Genomic DNA, 12,188 nt, shown 5'->3' on the forward strand with positions numbered 1-12,188 from the left:
GGCCAACGGCGAACCAAAGAAGTTGTACTGAATACTCAGTTGTCTTATGTTAATACTCAGTGGTGGATTTTTTTAACCTTCACAATTTTACTTTAATAGTGAGTTAAATATTCTAGTGCTACACTTTTAGCTGCTGTATGGACATAGGATCACACTTTCCATCTGCCAGGGATCTGCAAACTGAATCTCTGGAGACAGATGTGGCTCTTTGGCTTACTTAATATATCAAATGATGAAATATTGCTCTGTTGTTTTTTGTTTCATTCTTTTTCAAGTGTTGCCATATAAAACCAGGGTAGTCACCCTGGCCCCTGTGGTAAATCAGGTCTAGAACCAGCATCCAAACCTAACTCCTTTATATAAATATTTTGGTAATACTCTGTAAAATGTCAGAATGTTCACATAACTTTTATGCTTTTAGTTGTGAGGACACATTTTGAATATTAAATCAGGTGTTATGATCAGTTACTCAGTGGTTTACCCAATACTTTACACTTGCTTAAGTAAATGTATTTAAAGTATACTACTCTGATTGGAGTACAGTTTTGGGGTACTCTAACTGACCTCTATGCATGAACAATTGCTCTATGGATCACTTTTTAAGGACAAAAAAACACTGCCATAAAATATAATAGTGGACATCCCACCCCATGAGAGTCGGGCGGCACGCGCCGTGGTGGGCGTCCCTTATTTTGATTTCTGAAAGGTGGCAACCCCAGCAACAACACAACAGGACAACAACTGATGGAAATAAAATGTGGATCACAAGGGACGAAGGCTGTTAACGTGTTGCTAGCTAGTTGTAAGTTTGCTTATTAATTATCTTTGTTTAATTATAAACAGTGCAGTAAAGATATAAACAAACTTATGTTGGTTTCAGAAATAATTATGTTATCAATTTTCTTGTGACTTTTATGATTATTACCATAATGATCATTCAGCTTCATGCCATAACTGCATGGAGGCTCTGTTTGTTGCGACTTAATATACTTTTCTTCATAAACTTAGCCTGGTTTTAATTGAGCTCATTATGCCAAAGAGACTTTGTGAGGCTGCTGTTATAACTCGCTCATCATTGTTTTTATCTTCAACATATTTTTGCAGTCTAAGCAAATGGAGATGAAAGAGGAATTAGAAAATCTGAACACTTTCCTGTCTCAGAAGAGGCACCAGATCGTCAACCAGTTCCGAGCCAGTTTTATTGTGCCAATTAAACAGTGAAACATTCAGACTCACAATAATTAAGTTCCTTATAAATAGGGGGGGTGGGGAGGAATGAAAAAAAAAGCTGAGGCAGAGGACATTTATTTCTTCCCTTTCCGTACTCTTGTCTTACAAAAGTTGCCATCTTGATTTCTATTCTGATATTTTGTCTTTGTGTTCTTCCCCTCCGCTTCTGATCAATTCCCCCTCAGGTGTTTGCAGAGGGAAAATTCAAAAGCTACTCTTTAAGTAACTGTAAGCAACTGTTAGCAAGATCTACAAGTTAACTGTTATTTTCACAATCATTTCTATCTCTAAGATAACAAATCTGATTTCACAAAAAATTGGATTTGGGTCACTTCAGGCCAGTGTGAACATAGCCAAAATGAGCAAATGGTTCTTCTAAAGAACCAAAGAAAACAACAAACTTTGTTCTAATGGTCAATTATTTGTACACAATTTTCAACCATTAAGTTTTAATGCTGGAGAGGAAAATGTGATGCATACATGAGTCAAATACTTTGTTTTCAACAACAGTTCAAATCTGCACATTAAGGTAAAGAAGGATTTAAAAACAGTTGTAAGGCTTTTGAATTATCTTTTAAAATAAATATTTCTGCTGGAAAGTGTTGAGGAAAAATGACTATTTTTAGTGTTTAACACAGTTTAAACCTTTTACAACAAATTTCTTAATTTTGAACAGGTTTCTGTTAGTGATTTGAAACTAAAACTATTGCTGGGTAAGTATTGAATAGAGATCTGCAGGAGAGTTTCTGCTCAAACCCCTGGTTTCTGCTCAAACATGAATTACTCTGAGAAAGGGAACTTTGGTCGGTTCACGTATCCAAAAACTAACATCTGAAATGGTGCAAAAACTGAATATAACATAAAATGTTTCAAATCACTAACATTTAATTTGTAAGATACTTTTCTTAGTTATTAATAACATGTTCTGACTAAAAATTGTATTATCTTGTTTTAGAATTAATTTAGTCAATGGTGAATGTATTTGAAATGGTATTATTTCTGACTATATTAGAATCAAATGAAAATGTTTTGTTTAGTATTAGAAAATACTTAGGTTTATGGTGAATGAATGTCTTAATTCTTATTTTGAATATCATATTAGGTTAGAAACAGGAATTGTACTCCGTTATTTTCTGTTGATATTATCTATTGCTTTTGTTTGATATCAGGACTAAACTTTGGAGATGCTGAGTGCAGAAGAACAAAGTGGGTTTCTGGAGATAACTTTTCATTGAATTAAAATACAATATTAAAGGTTTGTTCCTGGCAGAGCAGAAGAGAAACCAGAATTTCACAGCTACCTATGAGGTTCCTTCATCTGTTTCTCTTTGCCCAGATGGCTGTAGAGCCGCAGGAGGCTGGATGGTGTTAAGAAAATAAATTTAAAATAAGTTAGTTTTAAAATTTAACATGACTTGATTGAAATAGCCTAATATAGTTTTAAAATTGATCTATATTTTACCTGTAGTTAAAGCAGAATGTTTGTCAAGATCTCTGTTCTGTCCTTTGTCTGTCTGGAAACAATCAGTAGTAAGTTCTAGCTTTTCACAGTGATCTGTGAAAGCCATAAACCACCATGAATTCGGAGAGTCTGCTTCCACCTTATTTAACAAAAGGAGGAACTGGTGATTTATCTTGTGAACAAATCGCAGGGATTTTCTAAATTCAAAAAGGGCCAGAGATGTCTTCCAGTTGGTCAAGTAGAGATACGCCTTATTTGAATATATTAAAGAGGAAAACACACCTACAGGTATAAATGTTTGTGCTCAAGGGAAACAATTTAGAAAAAGCTGATTTATTTTACTTCTGCACCAGCTCTTTCTCCAAGGACGTCCTAAATATTTCTCTGTCTTCTTGTCTCGGGTATCAATGTTTATCTGTGTTTCTCCAGTTTCCTGTTCTATCTTATACTTTCTTCTGATTGGATTAAATTCTGTAATTCACGCAGTGTTGTGTTTCTGTCCCCACACGTGGCCACGTGAGAGAACCCGGGATCAACAGGAAGAATCAGAGCCAATTTTTTTTTGCTCAATTTAATTGTATAAAAATTCTTCCTTAACAAAAGAGATAAAGGGAAAAATTGAGGAATGCAAGTGATGTCTTTGGCACCAATAATTTCGAATGGCCTGTGTTACGGCCCTGGGCCTTAAGGGCTGGGCTGCAGGTGTTGCTTTTGTCTGTCCTTGTGCTCCTCCCCTTTACAGGTGCTGCTAATCAGGTTGATTGGGAGTGCAGAGTACTTAAACCTGGCTGTCTCCATCTTCTGGGTCGCCTTCGGCGTCCACTCTGCCGCTTGACGCTTGTGGTGTTTTGTTGCCAGGCCTCACCTCCCCTCCTTTTTGCACATTTGTGTTTGTCTTTGTTTTGGCCAAAACACTTCCATATGCACTTATACAACACATCCAAGCATTTGCATTACACCACTGATGCTGATATCCACAATCCATTGTTTTTGTTAATATTCATTTTTCTACACTTTAACCCCTGCATGATCTCCCGTTTTGTTATGACCTTCAAACAGTCGTAACAGCCTGACAAAAAATACAAAATTGTTGCATCAAAGTTTGACAGAGTAGATAATTCCCAGTCTTGTACTACACTTTAGAACCAAGGTAGCCTCAGAATCAACTTTCAAATTTTTACTTCTTGTATGTATTTTTGTGCTTTTACCGCTTCACAGCACACCACTTCACAATGTATGAATTTCAACTTGTTACATGAGCAATGTTGCAATGCTTGGAGAATAATTGTGCATTTACCATGTTAAATCTACGTTGCAGAAAAACAAAAGAAATCCTGCAGCCTGCAGAAAAAACATTTATTAACTGTAGGAGAAATTCAGCTTTGTATTTACATTTGAAAATTATCGTTTTGTAAGGATACTGGGGCTATCCCTTAAAAATACAAGACAGACCCAGCATTGCACTTTGCAATACTTTCTGTGCTACCACAGGAAAGTCGGAAAATGACATGCATTAATGAGTAAAAGAAATTAATACAATGTCAGAATAACGCAATACAGAAAAACAACTTTGTTGAAATCTTGCTGCATTTAAAAACACACTTAGAAAATCTCAGTGGGCACAAATGGATACATCTAATCCAAAAGTAGAACAGTAGCTTTCATGGCCATTTCTGTGTCCCTACGGAATCTGTTACCAGTCAGCCTCACTGAGTCCAGGGAAGCAGCTGCTGTTTGTAAAGTCCAGCAAGAACTTTGGCTGCACACTGGATTATATGATGTTGGCTTAATCCTGTTACAGACTTGTGCCAATCTGTTCTGCTGATGTTTGGCAGGCTGCGCTCCAAGATCTCTCCCACTGTAACAACCAGGCCGGACCAACGCAGGCTGTAGTCAGGCGGTGTAAGGGAATGAGCCTGTAGAGGGTCACAAACCAATGAGATCCAAGTGACTTCCCGTGAAGTACTTTACAAGTTTACATTCAAACATACATCATATTTTAGCCTCGGAAAAAGGTTTGGTACTGACCAAATCTTTGTCCATTATGGTCAATAACAAACAAGCAAGATTTCTGGCTCTCCCAGACTTGTAACTTAAGAGGCTCCTCTGTCCTCCACTCATTAATCACACCTGTTTGAACTCATCAGTATAAAAGACACCTGTCCACAACCTCAGTCACATCCAAACTCCACTATGGTGAAGACCTGTGCAATCACACCAGCAACAAAATTCTGGGAAGACTGAATCTGCAATAGGCAAGCAGCTTGGTGTAAAAAAACAACTGTGGGAACAATAATTAGAAAAGGTAAGACATACAAGACCACTCATAATTTCCCTTGATCAGGGAAATCAAAATGATCATAAAAACGATGAGCAAAAATCAAAAAACCACACAGGGAGACCTAGTGAATGACCTGCAGAAGGTTGGGACTTGCGTAACAAATAAAAGGCTACACTACGCCGTCAGGGACTCGCATTCTGCAGTGCCAGACGTGTTCCCCTGTACATATCTGGGCACAACGGAAGTTTGTTACAGAGCATCTTGGTGTTTCAAAAGAGTATTGGGAGACTGTCATATGAAACCAAAGGAGAACTGTTTGGTAGAAACACAACTTGTCGTGTTTGGAGGAGAATGAATACTGAGTTGCATCCAAAGAACACCATACCTACTGTGAAACATTGGGGTGGAGACATCATGGTTTGGGCCAGTTTCTCTGCAAAGGGACCAGGACGACTGGTCGTCCTTGTTCTTTCATTCTATATGAAAGAATGAATGGGGCCATGTATCGTGAGATTTTGAGTGAAAACTTCCTTCCATCAGCAAGGGCATTGTAGATGAAACGTGACTGGGTCTTTCAGCATGATAAAGATCCCAAGCACACCGCCAGGTCAATGAAGGCACACCGCCTTCAGGTCTTCTTTTCCTTCCTTTCTTTCAAAGGAATGCTTCTTTGTAAGACGGATTACAGGTCCTGGGGTGCCCTAGTCAGTCTCCAGATCTCAACCCCATAGAAAACCTTTGGAGGGAGTTGAAAGTCTGTGTTGCCCAACGACAGCCCCAAAACATCACTGTTCTAGAGGAGATCTGCACAAAGGAAGGGGCTAAAATACCAGTAACAGTGTGTGCCAACCTTGCAAAGATTTATAGAGAACGTTTGACCTCCGTCATTTCCACCAAAGGATATATAACAAAGTACTGAGATGAACTTTTGTTATTGACCAAATACTTATTTTCCACCATAAGTTGCAAATAAATTATTGTCATAAGAGAGAAGTAGGACACAACATTCAAAACATTATGGCATTGATCAGATTTGTGTACAATTACTTTCATACCGAAGTTACTGGTATTTTTCCATGTTCTAAATGTTAATGACTTGTTAATGCAGCATTTTCTTTCTGTTTTGTAGAACGATTATATCACAACATAATTACAGCCGCCATGTACTGGCTTTATATCTCAATGAAGATCCTGAAAGCTATTGAAGTAAGCTTTTGAATGTATGGAGTAAGTGTCGATTGTTTTAAAAAGGATATTTTCATTAATGAGCTGTGGTGTAAATGTCTGTATTTCTCTTGCCAAGATTCAATGCCTTTGTGATGGAGTTGTTGACTTTTACCACCACATTCATTTTTATTGTGCCTACAAATCACAGAATGTAAGGACACATACACTACCATTCATTTGTTAGAGAATCTTTTCTCCTTAAAGATGAAGTATGTAAAACTTTCATAAAAAATATTTTTTCTACATTTGTTAAAACTCTCACCATGTTGTGTGTGGAAATAATATTATGAAATGATTTTTGTTGAATGTTACATTAATGTATAATCGTGAATTTACCTAGATTAGTTACAAGGACACTACAAGTGGGGCCTTGCTGTGTTCCCTCCCCCATTGAGTCTAGCCTTTAACACGGAAGTGATAATGGGCGGCTGGGGCTCCGAGCAGAGAGGGGACCAGAGCAGTGAGAGTAGTTGCAAGTTCTCCGGTTTATGTTTTTTCGGTTTGTTTAGGAACAGCTTGTTCCTGATATGCGGTGGGTCCCATCCTAATCAGGCATCCTTCAGCAGGTTGTTCTGTGGCCACATTGTTTCTCCTGTTGATGAAATGAAATAAGTTTGCATGTGATCCCATGTTTATTAAGATTGCGTCTGTCCAAAAAGGTGGAAAAGTTCAGAGAAGATCCCGTGGTTATCGATGAAGGTCACTGTGCTGGCAGCACATGCTTTTATCAGCCATTTGTTTATAGAAAGCAGTCGAGAGCATTTCAAGTCACTCCACCCTATTGCTGGGACAGGGCCACTAAGAAAAATATTTTGTTTTAGTTTTCTTGTAGTGTTCAGAAACATTGTAAAGTCTTTTTTCAGAATCTCCGATTGTCATTAGCAAACTCGGCACAACTTTCAATATTCGGCTGATCTGTGGTTAAGAGTCTGTTATAGTGCACAGTGCATTTGGGAAAGGACATGACTCTGGTTCTCTTGGAATCAGAAATGGCTGATTCCATATATTATCTCATCTCCGACAATAAGTACTATTGGCATATTTGTGATTTTCTTGGCGTTTGCTTTAGTGAAGTTTCCCTCATGGGTTATTGTTGAAGTGCAGGAAATCTCTTTTACAGTGGGATTCCCACAGTGAGTGTGTTATTGCTCGGGCTGGTCAATTTGTCCTGTGAAACAGGGCCGGGGGAATAGTTTCTCCTAATTTGTTTTCCTTCGGTGCAGCAGGTGTTGAAGTCGGATGTAGGTTTCGGCTCAAAGCTGGACATGCTGATTCATCCAGGTGAGGGGTTATCGCCGTTGGTCCTTCTGTCAGATCCACAATCTGTTTCGGTTCAGCTCCCAAAACATTCCAGGGTGGGCTGCGTGGTGCAGGACGTTGTTGTTCGTTGTTTATAGGAAGGGTTGATTTGTTCCCACAAAGATTGTTTAATGCACGGATTCCTGTCTATAAGAGGTCCATAATATTTAGTGAATGGATTTTTCTCTATTTTCCTATTAACCTTGGACTCTGAATGTGCACAATGTAGTTTGTGTTTGTACCTGCTGAATGTGATCCAGTGTCAGAGGAGTTGCCTGTGTGAAGACCTCCACGCAGATGCCATGACCAGGGTCTTCCAAGATTAAACAGCCAATGTCAAACCACCTAAATGCAAAAAACAATATTTAGTATCACATTGCAACTCTTACATCTTTTGATTCTGTTGGGCAACAGTTTATCACAAAAATCACTGGGATGTGCGATATGGCATAACATTCAATTCGCAATATTGTGATGGGTGGTGATGATGCGTATCATGATATAACTCGTACTTACAACAAAATGAAAAAAAAATTGCATACTAATTGAGTGAAACGTATCTGTACGTGTTAACACATATTTAACTAATTTTTGTGCATGTTATTTGCATGTAATGCTTTTTTTTAAGTTGAGCTTAATCTTAATGATGATGTGGCGTCAAATCCTACCTTTTCTTCCCACTGTTGTGACTGGGACTTGTAGTTAGTTGCATTGCTGGTATTCAGCTAACTACATGCAGTCGTTTTAACACGGTAAAACAAATTGCTTGTACTTCCCATCTTCCACACACTTCGCAGTTTACAGTTTTCTGCTGCTGGTCTGGCTGTTTAACCCTCCTTCGGTCTTACAAGACAGGCTCATTTGGACCCTGCAAGTCTTTTTACTTTGTGCACAGACAGAGGGGTCGCAATGAGCGCTTTTACAAGGTTTTCTTTTTGTTCTTTTGGGAAGACCATCAGACCACCACCGTGACATTTGAGGTGCTCTTCCTGAGCATCATGCTAAAACTACTGGAGGGTTTTAGCACGCATGTGGGAGGTGTAAAATCCCACAGGCGCTTTTACACCTCGTTTCCCCACTGGAGATTAAACCTGAACCCGATGCAGATAATTTATGTTTTTGCACCTGTCTTTTTAACAAATCCTTCCCTTCTTCCCAGCCACACTACTTCCTGCTTCTCTCCAGCTGATTACGTCATCAAAAAGCTGTACCGTGGTTGGCTGGTAGCCTGCAGATCTCTATCGTAGGCCAAATTTCTATTGTTTCTACCATTCATTATTGAGCATTCCTACTCTGTACTGCACATTTAAGTAAAGTACACCAGGCAGGATTTTCTTAACTATGCAAGCTGAGATAAATTTGCATGGTTAATCACAGCAAGTTTGTGGTTCAGAACCCCCCCCCCCAAAAAAAACCTACTTTATAGTTTTGTTTGTATGGGTGGGTTCGTTTCCTTTGTGTGTGTATGTGTGTAACCCATTTAGTACTATTTCTGGCATATCTACTGACATCATAAAGACTGATGGGTCTTTACAAGGACCCATCAGTCCTCATAAAGTACAGTGTTTGGTCAAGGAGACCAAACATTGTACGATGGAAGACCTTGTATAGGGTTAGGAAAAATTTCTGGGTTAGGCATAAATGCAAGTGCTACAATGTCAATACAAAGCCCTAAAATACAAATGCGTGTGTGAGGGTAGCTGAATGCTTGAGTGTGTTTTGGAAGTTTTCTTCATACTTCTCTGGAAAAAGTTCAGCTATGAAGTTTTCCAAAGCGACTACAGGCTGCTTCTCATGAATCACACCAGCTCGACGCAAGCCATCAATGCGTTCTTGAGCACCCTGCAGACATATACACCTTTTAAGAAATAATTTCACACAAGATAAAAGTGGAGCATACGCTCCTGTTGTGATAAAATGCTATAGTGTTTTATTTATTGCCTGACAAAAAATATGAAGCAGAAATTCCATTGCTTACAAATGCTTTTTCTAACATCTGGTGAGCAGTTATCTCACCAAAACAATCTCCAAAAATAAACTCTTTCAAATAAAATTTTGTGTTACCATACTATTTTCTAAGGTTCGATACAGTCACTGAGTTATTAGCTACCTTCTGTCCTAATTTTGATCTTTAATGAGAAAGAAAAAAAAAAGAATAACACTAGGGATATCCCTATCTGATGATGCTAAGTACCACTTAAGGCATGACTGACTGGTCGAATTGGAGTAGTCTAAATAAAAAGACCAAACAGAGAGAGAACTAAGTAATTGACAGAAATTCAATATCAAGAGTGGAAACCTAGTAATGGTGAACCAAACAGAAATTGTGGTGGTGTGCATACTGTGGTAAAATAGTCATGATAGTTTAGAATTTATTTATTTAGTTTTTTGTGGACTATTTCTGGTGTGAGGGCCCTCTGGTCCTCTGAAAAAAGTACTATAGACACACTTGGATTTCAAAAACACGTTAGTCTTTACTTGCTTCATACAAAGGTATTTTGTTTGATGTATCGAACTTTAAAGATACAAAAAGGATTAATGAGATGAATACAGAAGGAAATACTGACAGTGAGGCTTGCAGAATACAAGAAATCGGCCAAAAACAAAAAACAAATCTCTTTTGTAACTGTACTTCTCCTGTTGGGTGACTGGAGTTTAAATTGAGTGAATAAGAAAAGCATGAGAAGGACCTTGAAAATTTAAGACACTGCCATCTATAAAGGCGTAATTAATTGGTGTTCCCGTAAAGCCTCTTTTTTTTTTCCACGATTTTCCCTTAACGACAATCTTACAATGTCCTGTAGTGTGTGGTGTGTTACATGGTGTGTTGAATATGCCCGAGTTGGGTTGTCTTGGCCCGATAATCGCAGCCTGTGGGGTTTTCCCTGACTGAGAGCGAGAACGCAACCTGTTGAATGTGACAGGTAGCCAATCAGAAAGAGCGGCAACATAAGCAAGGAGGGGAATCCTAAACATGGCACAACCGAGAGTCCAGTGGACCAGGGGAAACGTTTATTATGCAAAGGTCATTATTATATGTGGTTATGTTTATTCAGTTAAAAATGTTAACTACGAAAAAACATAACTGGCCTCCAAATCTTAGTGCAGCAAATAGAGCAGCTGTTCCCGCAGTCTTTTATCCAGTGCCTTTTCATTTTGTTGCGTCTTTTATCGCTTAAAATAAGTCCACAAACCGTCACTGCTTCTACATTGTCATCCGTGTTTGTTTATTCTAAATTCAAGTATGATATGTTGGGGGTTTGATTTTCTTCGGGAATCGGGATGTTCGTGACTGTGACCGGTTCGTGTGGTGTGTTGCTCCTGCCGTGTGGCTGGACACGAACCGATCAAACCTGTTGTACTTTTATCAGCTCTGTGGTCACAGAGTTTTAGAAAATCAGCGGATAATTCTTATATCATGCCGTGTGAACCAGACTTAAAACTCACAAGCTCTTCTCCTCTCCTCTTGCCTTGATCACTGCCCTAACGCGCTCCGACTCTGGTCGCTATGGTAACGTTTACACACCCCTTCAAAATAAGATACAGATGCGCAAAAAAAACGAACATTTTACTTTCTTGAAGATTTTAAATCATGATAACGACTGATGGGAGCCCTGAGCTTGTTTCTCTGCAACAAGACGGTCCCATCTGGGAGACAATGAAGTGTTGCTTATGCACAGGGTGCTCATGGTCACTAAGTGGCGGAGCAGTTTAAAGGCTTCATTCCCTCATTAGCGAGCTGGACGCTGCTGCAGAGAAGCTTGGAATGTTGGAGTTACCTACCGGGATAAATCCATTCTCCTGTCTCTTCTCTGGGCCTTTCCCCTTCGCAAAGAAACTTTCCAAAGACATCTGATCCATTTCTTTTAAACTCCTCATTTCATCCATTTTGCTGCTTGTGGCTCAATGTTTACAATGTAACAGAGAGAATCCGGAAAAAAAAAAAAATCCTTCCAGACTCAAATAATCCATTAAACGTAAATATTTAATTATTTCTTGCGATGCCCGGTACCAATTGGTCCATGGACTGGTACCGGTCCGCGTGTTTTAAGCCATAAATCAGCAACCTTTTATCCACATGCATGGTAAAAGAGGTGATATATGGCCCACATGGCTTTCCATTGAGTCCACCTAACTCGGCATGTGTGCGAGTGTCGGTGACACAAAATAGAAACGTGTTTTCGTCCAGCTTTTCTCAACTCTGAGGGGTGTGGTTTTGATGGTGGGGTGATCCCTCTGATATTGGCAGGAGAAAAGCTGGCCTAGACATCCGTTAGGTGCTGGGTTAAAAATGTTTCAACCAATATATATTAGATGAAGTCTCTACCTGCAGTAAAGACAGTTGGAACTTGGTGGTTTGCCCAGTGTCATGGCTTACAACTTTTCTTTTTATGGAAAACTCAGCTTCTTCTAACAATGTTTATCAGAAATGTTTTTAAAAACGATAAATATCTAATAGAAGAAACAGTGAACTGACCTTAGCTCCAGCTGCGTAGCCCACTGGCTGAGGGGCAATGTTGGACTGACTTGGCTCTCCTGTGACCGTTGCCATCCCAAAAACCTCCTGGAAGGCCTCTCTGACAGCTTGCACGCTCATGTCCTTATCAGAAGCCACTACAATGTCAATGTCTCCACCTGACTCTGAGGGCAGCAACACAGAAGAATTAACAAAGACCTTCAAATGTTTAG

General features: G+C 39.2%; 2 protein-coding genes across 4 annotated transcripts in view; one reads left to right on the forward strand and one right to left on the reverse strand.

Moving 5' to 3' along the window:
* Positions 1 to 12,188, forward strand: part of LOC103473513 (multiple epidermal growth factor-like domains protein 10) — a 232,232-nt gene that overhangs the window by 149,761 nt on the left and 70,283 nt on the right. The window lies entirely within an intron of this gene.
* Positions 4,032 to 12,188, reverse strand: part of prrc1 (proline-rich coiled-coil 1) — a 52,382-nt gene continuing 44,225 nt past the window's right edge. The window contains exons 6-9 of the mRNA XM_008423811.3: positions 11,977 to 12,140; positions 9,238 to 9,341; positions 7,742 to 7,844; positions 4,032 to 4,608 (exon numbers count right to left, since the gene is read on the reverse strand). Coding sequence (XP_008422033.1) covers positions 4,399 to 4,608; positions 7,742 to 7,844; positions 9,238 to 9,341; positions 11,977 to 12,140 — 581 coding nt within the window. The 3' untranslated portion in view covers positions 4,032 to 4,398. The remainder of the gene's footprint in view (positions 4,609 to 7,741; positions 7,845 to 9,237; positions 9,342 to 11,976; positions 12,141 to 12,188) is intronic.

The sequence above is a fragment of the Poecilia reticulata genome, chromosome 12 (genome assembly GCF_904066995.2).
Source record: "Poecilia reticulata chromosome 12, P_reticulata-male-v2, whole genome shotgun sequence".
Classification (NCBI taxonomy): domain Eukaryota; kingdom Metazoa; phylum Chordata; class Actinopteri; order Cyprinodontiformes; family Poeciliidae; genus Poecilia; species Poecilia reticulata.